The sequence below is a fragment of the Rhamphochromis sp. 'chilingali' genome, assembly GCF_963969265.1.
Source record: "Rhamphochromis sp. 'chilingali' genome assembly, chromosome: 16".
Classification (NCBI taxonomy): domain Eukaryota; kingdom Metazoa; phylum Chordata; class Actinopteri; order Cichliformes; family Cichlidae; genus Rhamphochromis; species Rhamphochromis sp. 'chilingali'.
The window spans coordinates 15474432-15495563 of record NC_137943.1 but is presented as its reverse complement, the minus strand read 5'-3'; the positions used below and the strand labels follow the sequence as shown (position 1 = coordinate 15495563).

At 43.4% G+C, this 21132-nt stretch overlaps 2 protein-coding genes across 2 annotated transcripts in view; one reads left to right on the top strand and one right to left on the bottom strand.

The window, feature by feature from the left end:
• yeats2 (YEATS domain containing 2) overlaps positions 1 to 12336 on the top strand; it is a 28298-nt gene extending 15962 nt beyond the window's left edge. The window contains exons 19-30 of the mRNA XM_080861760.1: positions 1331 to 1510; positions 5105 to 5480; positions 5577 to 5711; positions 6131 to 6268; positions 6507 to 6660; positions 6751 to 6827; positions 6938 to 7017; positions 8948 to 9155; positions 9725 to 9960; positions 10125 to 10199; positions 10400 to 10473; positions 10936 to 12336. Of these exons, the coding sequence (XP_080717886.1) occupies positions 1331 to 1510; positions 5105 to 5480; positions 5577 to 5711; positions 6131 to 6268; positions 6507 to 6660; positions 6751 to 6827; positions 6938 to 7017; positions 8948 to 9155; positions 9725 to 9960; positions 10125 to 10199; positions 10400 to 10473; positions 10936 to 11044 (1842 nt within the window). The 3' untranslated portion in view covers positions 11045 to 12336. The remainder of the gene's footprint in view (positions 1 to 1330; positions 1511 to 5104; positions 5481 to 5576; positions 5712 to 6130; positions 6269 to 6506; positions 6661 to 6750; positions 6828 to 6937; positions 7018 to 8947; positions 9156 to 9724; positions 9961 to 10124; positions 10200 to 10399; positions 10474 to 10935) is intronic.
• Positions 12337 to 13535: 1199 nt separating this feature from the next.
• On the bottom strand, positions 13536 to 20389 carry map6d1 (MAP6 domain containing 1). Its single transcript, XM_080907168.1, has 3 exons — positions 19356 to 20389; positions 18354 to 18681; positions 13536 to 14187 (listed from the first exon to the last, which is right to left on the bottom strand). The coding sequence occupies exons 1-3, from the start codon at positions 19904 to 19906 to the stop codon at positions 14107 to 14109; spliced, it is 960 nt and encodes a 319-aa protein (XP_080763294.1). The 5' UTR covers positions 19907 to 20389; the 3' UTR covers positions 13536 to 14106.
• Between the last annotated feature and the right edge of the window lie 743 nt (positions 20390 to 21132).

Here is a 21132-nt window from a genome sequence, read left to right as displayed (position 1 = left end):
GTAAATTAATCACCAATGACATATGTGGTTATTATCCTAGGCTGATTTTAAGGTGCTTAAGAGAAAACATAATTTGTGCTTGACACAGACTTTTTTCTGTTTAAGGTATTGCGCCATCTTAATTTTAATTTTAAGTTAAAGTTTATATAACATCTCCAGACATAGATCCAACACAGATCCAACAAGAAACAGTATAAACGGTGGATGTAGCTACCAAGTGGTCATCCTCTGGTTTTTGAAGTTTTGTTTGGAAGAAACAAGATCAGCATTTTCACTTGGTTTCATCTTGGTTAAAAAAAAAAAAAGTGATGAGGAGGGGCAGGTCCAATTGATGTCATAAGCCAATGAACATACCTAAAGAAATAATGCTCTTTTTCAAAACATAGTTTGATCAAGACTTTTTTTATTCATTGTAAACTGTAACTGAGTCCATAAACTCATCAAGAAAGTGGTTAGAGGTCAAGACAGAAGGCTTTCCCATAGACTTCTGTAGCTCCAGAGGTGTTTCTGCAACCACAGCTATCGCCATCTGGTGGCTTTTAGATACACTGCAGGTTGAATGTACTTCCTTACTGGCTTAATTTTTCCAACTGCGAAGCCACGTCCATGTTTTATGCTGTTCATGGTTATTAGATCTGGTATTACATCTTAACTCTGAAACACAGATTGGAAAACAAAAAAATATTATTCAAAGATGGCACTCAAACACTACATATGAGTGTAGTTAGTTTTCCATTGGTTCCACTCACAATTTAAATGAGCTGCAACAGTGAAAGACCTGTCCAGGGTGCTGCTGGTGCAAGCACCTGATTCTCCCATGTGCTGCTGAGCTGGAGGTGGACAAGTCCCCTCATGCATTTTAATCAGTCTCACTTTATATAACATTATCATAGTTTTCACTTGGGTAAACACTAAGAAATGAAACTGCTGACTTCAGAGTTTTAGTCAGACTGGTGTAGTGTTAGTTATTTTACAGGGTTTTTTTCTGATTTAAAAAATGGCTTCCATTTTCATTTTCATATGAAATGGTCTATAAATACAATAATTACATTGTTGTATTACATTGGTGTGCTGCTCCTGAACAGTGCAAAACTCAATAATATCATTGGTAACAAATGTAAAAGTGATTCCTTACTATTTACTGGCAACATGGCTACTGTGGAAATAAAGAAAAAAGTCTATGTGTGTATGTTTGTCAGAGTTTAAATCTTTTTTCTTTTGATAGATTGTGAGTTTTCACCTCATGCCTCCTTGACAACTTCAGCATGCTGCACGTGGGCTGCTGCTGCTGATGTTCTAAGTGGGTAATTGCTCGTCCTCTAATTGACAGGTGGTGGGCAGCTCCCAGGGTGCACAGGTGAAGTTGCCTGACGGCTCAGTTAAAACAGTAACGGCAGCAGGAGCAGGCCACTTGTCCAAGCCGGGCACCACCACGTTAAGGATGACAGGTGGAGTCATCACCGCTGCTAGCTCCACGCCTGGCTCTGTCAGCAGTGCGAGCCAACAACAGGCGAGTTTCACAGCTTTTATTTACATCCCTTTTATTCTGCATGGCAGATGTCCCTATGTAAGAGTCACATTAAACTAGAGCTGGGCGATATGAGATTTTTTCATATCACGATATGTTTTTTTCATTTCAGGCGATAACGATATCTATCACGATATAAGCCAAATAACTATATTTGTAAGATTTAAATGTGCCGTTGCTCACAAGTAAAATGTGAAATAATCAGCAGCTTGTTTTTAAATATTTATTTCCCATAATAAGTTCAACAGGGTAGATGTACTTAAGGAACATGAGACTTTTTCAGATAAATAAAGGCAAATATTGCAAACTACACAAAAGGCAGCCGCTAAAGCGTTTAAGTTTCAAAATAGAACAAACGAAACAGACTAAATTGTCAATTCCACTTAGAAACAAAATATTAATTCTAAAAATAAATCTGTTTGTTTTACAGAAGAACAGACAAAACTGACTAACTTTTGTCAATATCAAATAAACTGAGAACTAAAAGGAAATTCTCAATCTCTCCTTGTTGTATAGCTTAGCTTTTCAAACAGTTTTAACAGTTACTTTAGTCTGACAAAAGCCGAATGACGAATTAGCGCTTCCAGTCAGAGACTGAGGCTACGTCCACACGTACACGGGTATTTTTGAAAACTGAGATTTTCCGTTTTCGTTTTAAAAAAATAATCCCGTCCACACATAAAGGCAGAAATGAAGGAAAACGCTGCTATGAACATGCCAAAGCAGCAGGTGGCGCTAGATTCCTAACCGTGCAGAAATGTTGGCCAATCAGAAGTCTAGAAGCCTCGGTGGGAAAAAGTAAACAAAGCTGGGGCATAGAAGCAGAACCGAGTCGTATGTGTGGAGGGACAGTAACTGTGTGTATATGTAAGCATTTAAACACTGCAGAGAGTAGAATTAACAGTAACAGTATTGTAGAAATTCATTTCACCGAAACAATAACGCGGCGCACAGTGTGACGCATGCACCAGTTTATTGTATTTCCAGACTTGCTTTCAGCACAATTTACAGTGCACGCTACTCTGTTTTTTGTCAGACTTGAAATAGCCGAAATACCTTCACACTACGGAACTTCTTTGGCTCTTCCGTTCGACAATCTCTCCGGCATTGGAACCATCATCGGTTTTCTCTTCGGTCACGCTCGGTTGATTTTTCTAGTCGGCACACTCATTTCCTCCATTACCCGCTGGCTGCTTCCCAAACAAACACACGTGCGGCTTGGCACTTGTGCTGTGCGTAGCAAGTCACACGACGTGACGCTGCGGCTGTGATTGGTTCAGCTCTGCGCTACTGAATTTGGATCGGCTGACCTTTTTTTTTTTTTTTTTTTTTTTTTTTTTTTTTTTTAAGAGGACAAGAGCGGCGAGGTCTATCGCGATAGCTTAATTTCTCTATCGAGTAAAAGTTATATCGCGATACATATCGTTATCGTTCTATCGCCCAGCTCTACATTAAACCAAAGAGCTGTAAGCATTTCTTTTATGGTTGCAAGCTAGTTATGCTGTTTTTAATTACGCTGGATTTCATACCCACGTACAGATGAGGACACAATTATTAGCCTCCCTTTGAAAATGTATTTATTTTTCTAACACAGCTGGAAGGAATTTTTAACATCCTAGTTTTATTTTTTGGATGCTTACATTATTTTATTTTGTGCACAGAAAGAAAATTATTTCACCGAAAATTAAAAATTACCAGGGTCAAAATTCTCAGCCACACTGATGCTAATGGTCAGTTGTGACTGGATAACAGCCTGCAGTCACTTGTTTTAGCTTTGAAATCCAAACTCAAGTCCTCCTGAGCAATCCCAGCCCATTCCTCTTTGATGAATCTCTCAAGATCCTCCAGATTTGGTGGTCTGCTTGGTCTTCAGTTAGCCCCACGCATTGGAGTGGGCAGGCGAGCGGTGGCATGAACAACCATCTCTGTGAACACGATAATTTGAGAATGAGGGAACATAGGATTTTCAAATTAATACCATTGATCCATCTGCTAAAAGTCTGACGAGTTTGAAAAATGTTGATCTTGACTTCAAGGTTTCTGAAAATCTTGTAAACACAGTAATTCGAGGCAGGTGACAGCTAAGATTTTCAAACTTATACCAGCAATAGTTCTTATCTGCTGGGAGACTGAGGTTTAGCACTGGTGGCTTCTAGTATTTTTCTTGGTCTGCAAACTCGCAGTCCATTCCTGTGCAGGGTTCTGATGATTGTCCCACAATTCACGACTTGGCGAAGTCATTCACTAGTGTCCTGGCAGCTCTCACTAGTGTCCTACCTCTGCCAGGCTTGTTCTGTACTGTGAGGCTCTCTGAATTTACTGATGATACTTCTCCATCTCTTGCCTTGTGAGCACCAGTAATTCTTTTTTGCAAGTCTAAACTGATTTCTTTTGGGGTTTTTTGTTGTATTTTGGCATGATGCTTTCTCAGGTGAAGCTCAAACTCTTGCTTAAGTTTTTATATTGTGTGTAAACTGGAAGAAAGTCCTCATTTTTAACTTGCTTTTACAAGCTTTGAGCATTAAAGCACATCATTGCACATTTGTGGTTTGTGCTTTGGCTCAATTTAAAAGATCAGTTTTTGGGGGGTGTTAATATTGATCCTGGTATTTCTGCTATTCAGAGCAAATAGAAATAATTGATGCGTTCTAAAGGAAACCTTGCTATGTCCAAAAAGCATTTAGGAAAATTTAATTCCCCTATGGAATTAAAATCCATGGAGGAATTAAAATTTTTCAATTCAATAGGGGAGCTAAAGCTTTTATGCTCATCTTTAAATCTGGTATTATAGATACTAGAAGCACCCTGATTTTGCAAGAAATAACACATTTTTGTATAAGTGGAATTGGAAAAAAAGGCAGTAGAGATACACAGAAAACAAATGATCCAGCCTGAGTGCAGTGGCTCGCATGTGTAGGCACGCTGCTGTGTATATTCATAAGCATCGGTCTGAGTTAGGATGATTACATCTTTAGAGTCAGTAGCTAGGCATCATAAAACAGAGAAATTGCAACACATAAAAAGATTTACTCGGAGCTCCAACAAACAAGCCAAAGAGGCGGAACTTCTCTTTCTGAGGACTCTCTGTGAGGAAAAATGGACTCTTTTGTTTCTGAGATTCCATAAAACCAGTGACCTGATCAGCACAGCTCATTCTGAGAGCTGCGTGGCACTAGAAAACAAACATCAGCAGAAAAAAGAATACACCAACTCTCCTCCAGGCACAGCCACAGCAATCTTCTCTCACATATACACTACAGTGTTTTTGCAAATGGACTTGGACTGTGATATTTTTCATATTTATGAACACGTTCGCTGTCGTGCAGCTCCAGATAAGGTGAAATGCTGCTGTATATGTTTTTATACCTCACTTTATTAGCTATTTTGAAAGAAGGGATTTGTAAATAAGTGTGTTGTTTAATGAAACCATGGTCTGCCATCCATTGTGAAAACAGCTTGGACACTTGAGCTTTTGCTCACTTTGGTTAGCTCATTATCAGAAACGTTAAAGGACATAAAAGAGTCTGTGTTTGCTTATTTCCTGCGTGACACGTGTGTTTCCGTGTGTCCATGCAGGCCCTCGATGGTGGGAAGTCTGCTTCTCAGCATCACTCACTCCTGATGGCAGCCAACCAAGCAGCAGTAATCAACGCAGCAAAGAACACCAGCGCCGCTGGTGGGGGCAGCAGCTTGTCGAAGGCAGCAGTGGCCTCCTTGGTGAAGGGTGCTGGAAACCCTGCTGCGATCGCAAAGACTGCTGGAGGTTCAGCTGGTGCTGTAGTAACAGGTGCAAAGGGGATCACCAATATGCCTGTCATCAGCATGTCCAAAGGTGTGAGTACTGTTGTGGGTGTGCCCAAAATCAGCAGCAGCGGCGCATCCCTGGTTTCTGCAACTTCGTTAGTCAGTGGAGTGGCAGCCGCCGGAGGAAAAACTGGTGCTGCTCTCTCGGGTAGGCAGAAATAAGCCTGTTTCTGCATTAACTGTCAGGTTAAATGTTAATGCATTACTCGAATAAACAGAGCACCTATGTTTTTGTTTTGTAAAGGTATGCTGAAGATCCATTCTGGAGGTTCCAGCTCCCAGCAGACTGTCTTAACCATTCCTGCCAACCAGCTCAAGCAGCTGGGAGTTGGAAGTGGGTCCGGCGGACTGCAGACCATCTTCATGCCTGTGGGGAAAGGTGAAATAAACCCTCAACAAAACAGTGAATTCTAGATTAATAAACTGGGTCCTCCATGATAACACAAGATACTGCACAAACAAAGGTTGCTTTGTTGGAGTCTCACTTATTTTTAATAAGTTTCTGAGGGTAAATCTTAAAATATACAAAAAATATGCAAAATATGTTTTTCCTCATATGATTTACAGTGTGAGAACAGTTACTTTACGCTCTAAACTGAGTTTATGTTCCTTCGTTTAAAGATGGCAGAATGATTTATTTACAACACGCAGGAAAACAGATTTTCATTATTTCACAGTTTTCCTAAGTGCAGCTTCTGGAAGACCTGTCATCCTACCCTCTCATTTTTTCATCCACTCGTTAAGCCCGTGTACCTAATGGCCCACAATCCATTCCTGTGTGTTTTACTCTGTTTGTAGTCGTGTCAAAGGGCCCAGTCTCCAGTACTCCTTCCTCCTCCTCCTCCTCTTCCACCACCCCTGGAGCACCTGGAGCTGGAGCCTCCCCAAGTCCTGCCAGCCAGGCCTCCCCCTCCCTTGCCCTGCCTCTGGTACAAGGTGAGGGGTCCATCCTCACTCCACCCGCTCTCCTCTTCTTTTCCACTGTACTCCCAAACTCCTCTTTCTTTGCGTATAAAATTATTTATTTTGCTTAGAAGCACATTAGGCTGTAACTAGTAAACTCAGATCCCATCCCTGTAGTCTCATCTCATCATTTTCTTTTATCTCCCAATTTAAAATATATAGTATGCATACTAATAAAGCAGCCGTCTCTAACACTTGCTTTCTTCCACAGTGAAGACGGAGCCAGGTGCTGGCACAGCTGTCACAGCTGGTCCATCACCCCCGGTGACTACTCCTGCCCCCGCTTCTTCTGTGCACGTTGCCTCTGCAGCTACCACAGTCAAACAGGAACAAGGGGCAGAAAACTCATCGCACGACCTCATCAAGTAAGGGCAGGGACCTGTTACAATCACATACAGTGAGTGTATACATGAAAGCTTCTTGGCACCTGACAGCTGTGATTGTCTTCTCCTCAGCACTGAGCATATAGAAACCATGATGCAGCTGCTGACAGCTGTGGTGAAGAAATTCCCTCTAATTGTGCCAGATAAGAGTAAGTGAGCTCGCCTTTCATTTGATGTATGTAAAGGAAAAGTTTACATCAAAAAAGGAAAAGCTGTCTAAAAATTTGACACACTGGTGTATTTCTGTTTCTTTCTATAGCCGAAGACTCACATCCGTTTTGTGCCTCGTCGTCAGAACAGTATTATTCCTGGAATATTGGCAAGCGCAGAGCATCAGAGGTGACCTTTTGTTTTGTGTTTGCTTTTGATGATAAAAATTTAAATTCACAGAAGTGCAGTATCTGGGCTTTCAATCAGAAAGCCTCATTAGAGTCAAAGTGCTGATGAACCAGCAGAGATGTACATGTTTTGTTTTTGGAGCTGTGCAGGCTTGGAGTATATTCAGGTTTTTTCTTGAAATTATGCAAATGTGTTAAAGTTTTTCTCTCTCTCTCTTTTTTTTTAAGCTTTCAAGCTGTCTTTCAAATAAAGAACGCAGGCTTTTTTCTTTTCTCTGTATGGATTTCCTCAGATGAAAGTTTTATTTAATCCCATCTGGGGTGACAGCACTCACTTACTAGCGTTTGCTCTCCAGGTTCCAGCTTGAGGGCGTCTGTGAGTGATAATTTGCAGTGTCTGCAGTTTTGGTGCCTGTGTAATCTCTCTTCATGCAGCATCCCGACTCAGAGAGTTTTCTGCTTGCCTCATGTCTTTCTGTTAGGTCACATATATATCGCTGCCTCTTGTCTCCTGTCATATCTTCATCAGTAGCTCATACAGGCCAACCCATATTGTAGCAGTCTGTTCTCTTTTTCTATTGCTATAAAAAAGGATCCCAGACAAGCCAAGGCATAGTTATTTATATCTACAGGTCACTAATTTACACAGAGGACAGGGGACTCATCACACATCATTACACATTATGATGACAGGGAACGATTAAGTGGTGTCTACGGGCTGGAGAAAAACTGATTCTGCACAGCAAATCTGTGTGTTTGCTAATGAAATGAAAATCCTATATGCACATCATCCCACCTCAGCAACAATCTGGTAACACTTCAAGGGACTTCCAGGCCCAGCATGACTAACCATCTGGCAAAATGAAAGGAACGAGAGCCATAACTTTAATTTCAGTGTTCATCAGGACGGGAGGAAAACGAACTGCATCTACACACGTTACTCAAGATTCGTCCACTATATTGGTTGTGATCTAATCACCTGTTGCTAGGAAAATATGTATTCATAGGTAGCAGATTGCCACAGTTGCCTGTAGTTTTTACCCCATCACCCTTAAACGGTTGATGGGTATTGCCGTCACCCTGCCAGCCAGTCAGGCAACATGGACGCTTACGTTGTGAATGCAATAACTCGAGAACAGAGCGATGTTGAAGTTTCAAATTGATACCATTGATGTCTCTACTAAAAATCCCTGGCAAGTTTGAGTCTCAGTAACATCTACGTCAAGGTAGATGTTCTATTCAACAATATGTTGGCAACCAAAGCAATCACAAGGAGGTTTTTAACCAGCTGGTTGGGAATATACCTTTTCATCCTAGCAACAGGTGGTTGCCAGGGGTCTGTAGACCTGCCTGATCGGGGTTTTAGCAGTCACTTTCCCTGCAAATGGAGCGTTGACTCGTGCCTTATTCACTTGATCCTACAGTGTCACATGCCCAGAATGGCAGCCAAGTTAATGCCACTTGCGTTCACATGTGGGAAAGACCTCAATAGAATAAAATAATAACATCAGATTTCAAAAGACGCTCAGAAAGTCATTTCTTTGCCCAGTTTAAGGATTAATAAGCTTCCCCGTGTTAGACTTCCCGCTAGCCTGCTGCTTCATTAAGGCGTCAGAACAGTGAGCTGGCACGATCAATGTCTATTACTCATCCCACCGGAGCATCGAGCAAAAAGCATGCTAATTGCATTTGTTCACACTGCTTTATAAGCGTTTTTTGGATGCAGTAGGCTGAAAGGAACCAAAAGGACACTTGCCTGTATGTTTATTAGGATAAGGAATATAAAGTATATGTGTGCCATCACACAGTCAAAACTCTTAGTAACCCCAGCTGTGTGTGCGCAGCAACATGACCTGTTTGTGGCTGTACAGCTTGTGATTGATTGATTTCTATTCTCTCTCATCATCTCTCTGGTTTTGGCCTGTGTGCAGCTTCAGCGAGCCGTAGCGGTGAAGCGGGTCGTCCAGGACGTGTTGGATCGCTCGCCCCGTCTCCAGGCCCTCACCCCGCCAAAGACCAGAGAGGTGGTTCAGTGGTGTCGACAGAGGGGTTACACGCCGCCTGACCCCGAACCCCCACAACCCAAGAACGATGACGAGTCCATCGAGGACATTCTCACTCAAATCGATAATGAGCCTGGTGAGTTTGTGCCTGTGTGGACTTGGTCTACATCTTCTACAGGAAGATCGTTTCACTCGGTCTTGTTAAAGCTCCAAGCGGATCAATATTTTCGCCTCAGTGTTGCATGTGTGGGTGTACTGTTTCTGCACCTACCAGTGGATCCAGTAATGCGTCTGCAGACCAGTTGTGTGCGAGGGCGGCCAGTGTTCAGCCTCAGTGCTTTTGTTCAGTTGCATTGTTTAATTTGCTGGGAACTCTTATTAATTCCATCTTTTTGTCTCTAAAGGATGGGTGATGAGGCCGTTTAGCTCACTGAGCCAAACAACATGATAATCGGTGTTTGTGTTCTACTTGTCTCTGTCTGTGCAAACGTCTTCATTTGTAATTGTTGCGTTGTTGAACTGCTAAAATGAGCAAAGATCTCACAAAAACCCTCCTTCACATGTCTAAGTTTTGCTTTACACCACACAGCCGCGTATCAAGAATCTGTAACCTGAGAGATGCACCGAAGCAGTCGCCGTTTCTGCTGATGCTGCGGCTTGTGAAATGATGTGTTAAATGAAGGGTACGTGTAAATGTTCCCGCAGAGTGCCCGTCGACCCTGAGTAGCAGCGAGGAGCTGGTGCTGCGTCTTGAGCAGATGCAAGCTCTGCTCAAGACTGAGCCAGAGGAGGCGGATGACGAAATAGTCGACATCATCACGGTGACTCCTCCCTGCCACAAGCTAAAGGTCAAAGAGGAGGAACAGGAGGCTGACCCGGAGCCCAAATTCTTCCTGGGCGCCAGCCTGTCCGATCAGTTTGTCAGTGAAGCAGCTCAGCAGGTTGGGACTCTCTCTGGGTTTGGTTTTGTTTTTTCCCCTAAGAAATGTGGAAAAAATGAAAAAATTCAATCAGTGATTTCTGATTCCTCTCCAGCTTTTAGCAGCTAACAGGAGGGCACACCACTTTCCCCCTTTTTTTATAAGATGAACACTGCCTCTTTCAGATCGGGGTAACCTTCCAGCCGGTGGAGGTGGAGAAGAATGTGTTCGCTCCAGTAATCGAAGCCATGATTCTAAAGGTTGTTCACTGTACACAAAACAGTAACTCATGAAAAATGTCAAGAAACACTTGACAAACAGTCTGAATATGAATCCTGAATGCTTGTTTCACTTAATCACATTGTGTGTGTGTGTGTGTGTGTGTGTGTGTGTGTGTGTGTGTGTGTGTGTGTGTGTGTGTGTGTGTGTGTGTGTGTGTGTGTGTGCCTGTACGCTGTAGGCTACAGAACAGTTTGCAAGTGACATCCTGAGAGAAGCGCTGGCTGGGGCCTACGCCAAATCCCCTCCAAACAGGTCAGCCTTTTTTTCCTCTTTCCTCTCTAGCATGCGACCTGCCTTAAAGCTCCAGTTTTCACTTTATTTTTTATATTTGGGCCTTTTGCAGCCAACTGAGTTAAAATAAAAAACAAAGAGTGAAGTAAAAAAAAACAACTTTTTTTTTTCTTTTGATGTTTTCTAAACAAATGTTAATATAAAAGCCTGGTGGTAGCTTGTATCTTTTTTTTCACCCTTTATCACAAAAATAGCTAAAACTGTGTGTTAGATGGTGCTAGAGTGGATGGATGCTCTGTTTTTTCAGTAAAAAAACAAAACTGTGAGTCACCTTTTACCAGAGGGCGATACATTTTAAAATGAAAACATGTCTGCATGCTCACTAAACGCCACAAACCAAGGGCTGTCCCAAACTGAAAGATACCTCAGGGTGGTGTTTCTGTTCCTCTTGAAGCCATTTCTTGGTTGCATTTGTGTTTGCAGGGCACCAAGAGAGATCACAGCCATGAACATCCACCAGGCTGTCAGCAGCATCCCCACCTGCGACTTCCTCACTAATACACACATGGGTTACCTGGCTAAGGACAACTGAGGCCTCCTCTACTTGACATCGACTGGTTGCTGACAATGAGACAAATCGACCGTGTTCGTGATCACACTCGGTCCCGTTGGCTCAGGTTGCACAGCAGTAATAATGTACTGTATTCATTAAGTTGACCATTGAAGGGCTCAGTTTGCTGCTCGAGCAGCTGCGTAGCAGCAAAGTAACAAATGTTTCTAATACTCTGTAACATCTTAGTGCCGGTGCATTGAAGCTTCGTGGGGCTCGTGTTATTGGATTTAGAGAAGCGATTGTGCTCTTGCTTACCTCAAGAAAAGATTATTTTAATGATGAAGTGTTTTCTGCCAGACAGCTAGCTAGTCACTGGGAAAATGAAGCCTGAGTGACTTGCAGGGTTAAATAATAAGATCAGACAGCTGTCCCATCTCCAGTGTACTGCATCTCGCCATCACAATCACTGAATTTTTGGAACTGGCTGAGTCTTTTAGCTCAGGTGAACCACAAATTTAGCTATTCGGAAACACACTGAGTATTTTTCTATCATTTGGGCAGAGCATACACAGCAGTTCTGCTGAAAGTGGCATGGCAACCAGCATTCAGCTTTTGATGTGTTTCACGGTTACCTGGCAGAGGTAACGTCGAGCCTTGCAAGACAAACAAGCACGCAGGAAGTGTTTTCTAAGGCCCTTCAGATGGGCTAATAGATTCATCTTTTATAGTCTGAAATTAAAGGTGGATTATGCCACAGAGACACCGATGAACTAATATGATGCAGGAGACGGTGTAGTGTGAGAATCATTGTGATTTAGAGAAACTCGCTGTTAGTATTTATCTTCTGTTCATGAACCAGCCCTGGCAGCACGCTGAAGTGTTTTTAAGCATTGTGTGTAACAGCTGTGTTGTATCTTATCATGTAATGTATAGTGTATATGACCAGTATATGAAGTATGGTGTTTTCAGACACTGTTTATTTTTCTATCAAATCTCAGCACCTGCGATCAATTACACCCCGACAGTAGTGAGTGTGTGCGTTTGGATGTGTTTGCTGTAGTCCCCACAGAGGTCAGTGAAGTTGATGTGTGTGTCTGTGTGCGTGTTGTGCTGTTGTTTCTGTTTAATGTGCTGCTTTGTATTACGTTCATGTGTGAGAATGAGTGGATGTGTGTCGGGCTGAGTGACTCTGATGCCTGTTAAACCAAATCGTATTAGTGTAGAAGACACCTAAACATTGTATTTTCAATTTCAGTGCAAACCAAAAATATAATCAATATTCTTGTAATGAATTTTAAAAACAATTCTTGCAAACCTGGCTCGTCTTTATTTATTTTTCTTGTCTTTTTTATGTTTTTGATAAATGCAATCATACATGAACAGTGTGCTGAACCCAGGTTAGTGACACAGGTGCCTGTTACAGGCTACTTATCAAGTAAACAGCTAGTTTCTCAAATTACACACCTGTGCAAGTTTTTAAATGGTTATTAGTGAGACTAATGCAAATATGCTCAGTGTTTGTCTGGACTGTCCACAATAATATTATTTTAAAGGACTGATTTGACTCTTTTTATATACACTCTTAAAAGCCACTTTATTAGGTTCATTCTGGGTTTTACCAACTTTTTCAACGAGGTGCTGGAAACATTCCTCTGAGATTTTGGGCCATATTGACACGACAACATCACATAGTTACTGCAGGTTTGTTGGCTGTACATCCATGATGTGAATCTCCTGTTCCACCACATGTCAGAGCTGCTCTATTGGTTTGAGATGTGGTGACTGTGGAGGTCATTGAGTACAGTGAACTTCCTCGTTGAGTGTCAAACCATGTTGAGCCCACGTGATCTGTAACTTCAGTTTTCTATTCTTTGCTGACACAAGTGACACTCGGTGTGGTCTTCTGCTGCTGCCGCCCATCTACTCCAGAGTTGGATGAGTTGTACATTAGGAGATGCTCTTCTGCATACCCTAGTTGTAGTGGCTGCTTCAAGCAGTCTTGCGTTTTTCTTCTGACCTTTGACATCAAGAAGGTATTCTCATCCAGAGAACTACAGCTCACTGCATGTTTTTTCTTTTTTGGTCCAGGCTCTATAAACCCCAGAGATGGTTGTGTGGGAAAATTTCAGATCGGCAGTGTCTAAAAATACTCTTGCCAGCCTGTCTGGCACCAGCAGCATCACTAATTTTAAGTACCTTTCTTCCTTATTCTGATGCTCGATTTGAAGCTGCTCTCAGGAGGTCACCTTGAACATGTCTGCATGACTAATATGCAATGAGTGGCTGCCAAGTGATTGGCTGATTAGATATTTGAACTAACAAGCAGTTGAAAAGCTATACCTAATAAAGTGACCAGTGAGTGTAACTGCTCACTTTCTTGCTGTGAATTAGAAGTTGGGTTCAGTTCACCAGAGAGATTAACTGGCTCTTAACTGCAATCAAGAGTGAAAAGGGTAAACATGACTAACAGGGCAATGGGTGGAAGAAATACAACTGAGGAGGCATCTGAAAGTAACAACCTAGCTAATGATCTTTTATTGTCATTTATCTTACATTACTCATTTGCTCTTTTTCTTTAACAACAGATTTACAAAAAAATTGAGACCAACTAATACTTTTTCCAAACTGACAAACCAAATAGATGCTGAGGAAATAAATTATTTTCAAGCAGATTTCTAGCAACACCAAAGGGCAACACAGTAGTCTACATGGGTAAAGGTCACTTCATCACTGGTGCACACTGTTTGTTTGTTTTTTTGTTTTTCTATGTTCAGTGAAAGGACCAATCAGCAGGCACACACACACACAAATTCACACACCAACACACAGAGCAGCCAGTTTCTTGTGCGTTTATGCAAAAACATCCAAAAAAAAAAAAATCAACTTCATTACATGCGTGTTCATTTCCATTGCAACAGGGGCAGGAAGGAGTGTGGGGGATGGGGGGAGGAAAGAGCTGTCTAACTATCTCCATTTGGGTTGCTGAGTCCGTGGCTCCACAGCCTTCCCAACAATACATTCCCTTGCATAGATTCTTGTGTTGTGGAATGAAGTGAGGACATTTCCCGTGTCGACTCCTCAAAGCAGAATGGCAGCAGGCGTCAGATGTTGAAGACCCTCGAAGATCCGCTTTGAAAGACAGCAGAAGGGTTTGGAGGGAGTTTGGTCCTCACCAGATGTTCCTGCAAGACAGATAAAGAGTGACGGGTGTAACAGCAGTCTTCTAAAGTGGTCAGGGAAATGGGAGCGAGTGCAGCAGCTGTGATGCTCACGCCACACCCGTGAAATGAGAGGACACTGGACGGACTAAGCTGTCAAATAACATCAGGTCTTGCTGGCAGAGTGCTAGCAGTGTGGGCTGGGTTGCTTTTTTCCCTCTTTAGTGCTGATCTGTTCTGCTGATGACAGCTTCCCCCATTCCTCCCAAAAAAAGAAAATAAAATCTGGCCAGACTTTTAATCTGGGCTTCAGTGAATAAAACATGGAGACATTGACCACACTCTGTTCTCTCTAGCAATTAATAGATCTGCCCGTTATAGCGGGCCCAGACTTCTTCAGTTTCTACTTGCATATCTAGCTGAAGTGTGGCAGCTTTTTGTCGGCCAATCAGAGCACAAAATCTTTGGAGAGTCCTTCAGACTGTGGTCCCAGCTCCACTGTGAGTCTGACTATACAGCCTTGTGGGTGGCAGGGAAGGCAACACTTTTTGTTTAGCAAGTTGGATTGTTGTGTGACTGTTTTCAACCCCCAACACAATCTCTCTCTCTCTCTCACACACACACACAAACACACACTGTCTTCTCTGCTCTGTGCAGCAGCCAGGTCTGCCTCTCTCCTAAATTAGATTGGTGCCAAACGAGACTGCAACCCAATGCAACATTGCACTTTAACAGATAATCCATCACACACTGCTCCCCTCCCCCCACATCTCCATCACTTATCTATCACACAGTGCATCATCCCCCACCCCCCGGTCTGAGTCTCTTCCCCCTCATTCCTTTTTTTGCCTTTCCCCTGGTTTTAGTACAATCCTCACTTCTCTATATAAACAGTGCCAAGTTGGCACCGGACACTTCCTCTGTAGTCCTGAGCAGCGTGGGAACGAGGATGACGTCCAAGTGAAAGAATAGGGGGAGACAGCTTGGCAAAAATGAGGGAGGAAAGAGAAAAATAACACATGTAGAACTGTAGAAACTTAGGGCTGACTTATGGGGGCGAAGCAGGGAAATGAATGGGGTAACGCTGACTGATCAGAAAACCATCTACAACTCCGACACACAACAACTTCAGATCGCTTTCCGAGCCTGTTAGAGGAGGTGGAAAAATCAGATTCCAATGCAGGGATTTGCCATCCCCCCTGCCAAATGAATAAATGGAGGTAACCGGAAATTTTAGGTTAGATTTTCCCAGCAGGCCATTTAATCCGCTTCATGCATTTTAAAGCCATTGACTCGACTGTGCATCTCTCTTCCTGCCATAGAAGAACGCAGCACTCTTAATACACTGTAGTCGCAAGTTATGAAGGGTTGCCAATGACCTGCAAGGGAGAGAAATCTCAGGAGGCTGCTCGCTGCCTGTGAGCTAAATGTGAAATAACCAAGGATTTGTCACAAGCGCTCCTGCCGTGGTTTTCACTCTGCGCACTGGTGGTTTTGTCTTGCTTATCCCTGACACACACTGCAGATTATACAAGCCATCCTCACAAATCTGTTTGCCTTGCGATGCAGTTGCCAGGAATGATTGCTTCCACAAACATACACACATACACACGCTGCTGCAAACTAACGGGGTGTCAGGTTTAACTGAGGTTCATTCTCTCACCTCGATGCCTCCTCTCCCCGGGATGCGTTAAATTGGGTTTGCAAGTTCAGTGAGTTCAAGATGAACGCAGCGCTCTCGTCTTTAAAAAAAGAAAAAAGCATTGCTGTTTTGTTTTTTTACGTCATGAAATCTGAGCCAGCTTTTGTCTTTCGAGACGGATTTGATCTGTTATAGGTGAGGGGAGGGGGCACAAATTGATTTAAACAGTAATGAGAGTTTTATGGCTGCCCACCTTCTTTTTCATCAGGAGCAGATTACCATCAAGTTAACCGTTACATCTTTTAATGAGCTGCCGGTCTGCCTGCTGAATGAAGATGGTTGATGGTAATGCTGATCATAAAACACCAGATATGGACAAATACCAGCTGAATACTATGACCCAGTATAATGTGTACTGGAGTGGGATGTGTAATGCTTGGTCAGACACCTCTGCAGGGGGTTAGTGAGTCAATAAATGAGTCGGCAATGAGTGGGCCATCGGTAACCGGGGTGGATTATCTAATGCCGCCAGGCTGGGCTTGTGTCACACTGACAGATTGTGGTATGCCAGACAAAGTGCATGCAACGCTGAAAGACGGCACAATAAGAATGTACAGGAAATATCTACTGCACTCTTTCTGAAGCTTGGCCCACTGGCAGCAGCACATCTCTTCTTAATGTGCCCTGAACTCTCACTCCAACTGGGCCAGTGTTATTATTAGAGTCTGTGTCCTGCCATTAACATCCCATCCCTTCAACCTCCATTAGCATCACACAGCAAAACCGAGGTATGCTGCAGCTTAACGGACCAAGCTTTGTTCAGAAAGTGATGCAAATAACTGAAAAGTCGTATCGTTCTGCTCTCGTGCACGAATTGTTTGTTTTTTTTAACCGAGTCTCTCAAACAGTTGCTAAAGTGAGAGCCACGTGTTCGTTTCACCAGAAGAGCACGTGTGCCAGATCTCCCTGAAAACCAGTCGGCTTAAGATGTTACTGGGGCAGCTGTTGTAACACAGATGAAGATCTGACCGGGTCCAGCCCACAGCTGCCCAGATCTCCAGTGGCAGATGGCACTGAGTGTTGAGGGCGGAGGAGAAGGATGGCACTAAACTTCTGGAGATTCCCCAAAAACTGTCTCCCTAAGTATCAGCTGACAGCTGACCTGAGAGAGCATGCAGGCAGCAGACTCAGTACTTTTATGTCAGATATGCACCAGTTTTATTATAGTTATTATTATTTTTAGAGAAACTAATGAAGAAGTATGATACTTTAGAAATTATATAATGGAAGCATAGTGCTGCCTGTAACACATGCAGTAGAGTAGCATCACAGAATAAGTCTTGAACCACACCACTTAACCTTAGAATTCAGGTGTTTTCAGTCACATGGCCGCACCTGTGCACCTCGGCACGCATTTGGGCTTCGCAGACATTTGTGAAAGAATGTCTCGTTCTAAAGAGCGCACTGAATTTGAGCATGGTGGAGTAATAGGACACCACCGCTGCAACAAATCAGTACTTCTCTACTAGATATTCCACCATCAGGTGTGAGTGATATTGTTGCAAAGTGGACGCATTTAGCAACCACAGCAACCCAGAGACAAAGTTTCAGATCATGTGAAGTGCATATAGGGCTGCTGACTCAACAGCTGCAGAGCTCCAAACCTTCTCTTGCATTAACATCGGCACAAAAAACTGCACACTGGGAAATTCATTGCATTGGTTTTCACGGATAAGCAGCTCCTGTATGTGTAATGTGTAGTAACCCCAGTACTTTTGTTCATATACTATGTATGACCCAAAAAGTTTAATATTCAGTGTAACTCAAACATACTTTCTATACATAGCAATATAGAATATCAGTCAACAAATAAATATCAAATTTTCTCCCTAAAAATCTGCATTGTGCAGGCCTTATATGACCCTTGCTGAGCGTCACCTTATTATTTAGCTGTGAGTTATTCTGTATGGTTGTTGCTCAGGCAAAGCCCTATAAATCTGCAATCTGAGAGCATATGGTTATACTTGTATGTATATAATGTATATGATATCACTGGAGTTCCATTGGCTATCTAAAGAAGCACTGTGCTGTGTCATAAAGAGAAATAACCTCTTTTAATAACAGCAAAGATTAAAGGATCACACGTTTCATTGCAGCTATGATCAGCACTGATTTCTAGACAGATGTCAGTCAGTTAGCTGACTGAAATGGACTGCAGTTCAGAGAATTACACATGTAATTTGTTGTCCTCATCAACCCAGTTTTATTCAGGCCACAGTAGAGAGTGTAGCACCAGCACTGTTACCTAACACGGTACATGGCCTGTTTTAAACAGCTGGGTCACTTTGAGCCTCTCGGGGACAGAATGCTGTATCACTTTTCTGTGATGCCCCAACAGCAACAGGCCGCCGGGGAGATGAGTGAAGATGACTTTCAGGATGAGCGAGCCTGGATTTAAACGTGCAGCTCTAACAATGAACTGTGTGTGGTTTTCTTTAAACTTTAGACATAAAACATGGCTCCTTGAACTCAATGATTATGCGCCTACCTCTCCTTTGATTGTTCCACTGAGCTCAGTCCTCTCAGCCAGGATGCTCTGCTGGAGGCTCGATGGACTCTGCAATCTGTAGGCTTGAAGGGCAGTGGGGGCAGGCTGGGGGACAGCGGCAGGTTGGATGTTGGAGGCAGCGGATGGGATCACGTGTTCTCCTTGATGCAGACCCATGGACCTGCCAACCTCCCCCCTGTAGGCAGCCTGGTAGCTGGTTTCACGTGGGACGTGAGTGGCTTCTGTCCCAGGGCTGGAGTACTGAGCTGGGGGGGGTTTCCTCGCACTTTTGGCCGGTCGCACCCCCGCCCAAGGCCTGTACTCTTGCCTGGAGGTAGAGAAGTGTATTAGTAGAGTGACAAAGCTGGAGGGGGACGTCTGGAGCATGAAGTAATAACAAAGATTAAATTAATGGAGAAATTAGACAAAATAATGTGCTAGTAATCTTGAATTGGGCTTAATATATTCCATTCTTTAACAGCTGATGCAGCAAACTGCAGAATAAGAGTCCTGATGAAACATGTGGGCGTTTATCAGTATCTTGGCTGTAATGTATGAATTCAATTCCCAAAGTGTATATACTAACTCTGCCTCGGGGTCTAAATGAACCAGAGGTCATGAAAAGTATCTGAGGGGGTTATATGTTTGTTTTTTCATCTTTGAAATGTATTCACATGAATCAACCTTTTTAAAAAAATCCCATTTTAAAGGATTAAAAGCTAGAAAAGGTTGAAAAACACAGACCTCCACATACAGGGGATACAGTGCCAGCACAAATCCTACACCATACTTGCGCTGTACCATATACGAATATGAAACGTGTGAGAGAATTATTTAATGAGCCCTCGTCTCCACGCATGCTTGTTGGCTCGACCTTGGAAGTCGCTGAACTAGTAATAAATTAAAGTCTAATTAAGCATCAAAGCAGGCATGAGCACATCAGCGGCACACCCGCTGTGAACAGCGCTCGGTGCTGAAACAAGGTGAGAGAGGATCTCAGACCTGTAGGAGCTGGTTTTGCTCTCCTCCATCACCTGCTGCTCCCCCCATCTCTGCCCCTTGCCCCTCTCCTCTCTCCCCCCCCGGCTCTCCCCAGGCTGACCCTGGACGTGGTAAGTATTCACCGGGCTGTCCGACACACAGTCTGCCCTGCTCCCCTCGTTATTAATCCACGGGAAATTCTCCTTCCTGGGGATGGGCCATGGTTTGAAATCCTGCTTGTACTGCGTAACACTGGGGAAAGGTACTCCCGGGGGGTGGTAGTCTTCCCGGGGCTTGTAGCTGGGCTCCTTCCGTGACCTGAAAGATCCTCGGGTCCCAGTGCCATCCGCGGGCTCATGAGGGGAGCCTTTGGCACGCGTGTCCGGAGTTGGTGTGTAGTTATTGCCGGGTGCGCGCTCCGAAGCGGATACCTGCTTGGTGACGGACCGCACCTCCTGCTCGGCGATGTCCGAGTAGTTCTGGATGGTGAGCGGGACGGAGAGGTCCGATTTGTCGAACTGATTCCAGAAACGAGCCAGGCAGCAGACTCTGCTGATGCACGGCCAAGCCATACTCCCTCTAACTGCCGGAGAGGAGAACAGAAGAAGAAAGGGGGAGAAAAAGAAACAAAAAGACCTGAAAAAGAAGAGAAAAGCGATCAGAGGTTACATTCAGAGTGTCGCCCTCCCTCTTCGCTCGTTTCTGTAAAGCTAAGAGTGTATAGCGTCCAGGAGTCCATGTCACCCAGCAGAGGAGTGCCAACAGAGATGAACCGGTCTGTCGGGGACCGTCATTGAATATTCCTCTCACGTGGTCTGTGATAGTGCCTCCACTATGCAGAGGAATCTGTGGCAAATTATTCTCCGCATCTCCACAAGACGGATCCCGTCGTTTGCGCGGGTCTGACTGGACTGGACATGGTTATCTGTCTCCACTTCCTCACACGACTCCACTTCTCCAGCGAAAAGCTTGAGAATTGGCTGTTTTGCGGCTTCTCCCGTTACAAATCACTAAAATAATCGTACCTTGTTCACCGTGAGGTTACATAATGATGCAGCTTCGGTGTACGCTGCTCCACAGTGAGACTACACTGTTTACAATGATTTCTTGATGTTGTTATTTTAAGTCACGCATACACAAGTCCAACGAGCCCAGCTGGGAAATGTGAGGATGAGTGGATGGACTATTTTTTCAGATGTTTCTCAAAATGTCTCACAGTAAGTTCAGTTTAACCATGTGTTGCGTCAACCTGCTTCATAACCACTGAAGGGGAGCTAATCAAGTCACTAAATAAGACTTTCAAATGCATTTAAAGTGCACATAAAACAGCATTTACTTTTCTTTGCTGCCTGCAGACATTATAATGTAATATAAAGGAGACAAACGGGCCACAGAAGACAGTAGTAACATCAGTAACATCACGTTCCTGGTAAAAAACAAAAATATTAATGACGGTTGAGGTTTCAGGGTCCTGTGGAGACCCCTCTGTTCACAGCTACACAAGGACTCCGTAACATTAACAATGCCTGCGTGTACATTCTGGACTGGGTCATATAAATGGGACACACAAGTTAAAGTGATAATGACATGACTCTGTTGGCAATTATATATAATTGCAGGAGAACAAGGTGTAGTTCACTGTGAATCAATCAATCAATCAATCAATCAATCAATCAATCAATCAACCTAACAATTTAAACATGTAACAGAATTTTTTGATCACAAAGTTTTCCTGTTCATTAAATCAATAAAATTACATAAATTGACTGAGTTAACACGTCTCCAGTAAAATAACATG

Coding starts and splice junctions, on each gene's coding strand:
- map6d1 (XM_080907168.1), bottom strand. CDS start 19,906: ATGGCTTGGCCGTGCATCAGCAGAGTCTGCTGCCTGGCTCGTTTCTGG. Junction 18,682..19,355: donor AGCAAAACCAGCTCCTACAG/GTCTGAGATCCT, acceptor CTCTACCTCCAG/GCAAGAGTACAGGCCTTGGG. Junction 14,188..18,353: donor GTGGAACAATCAAAGGAGAG/GTAGGCGCATAA, acceptor TCTGTCTTGCAG/GAACATCTGGTGAGGACCAA.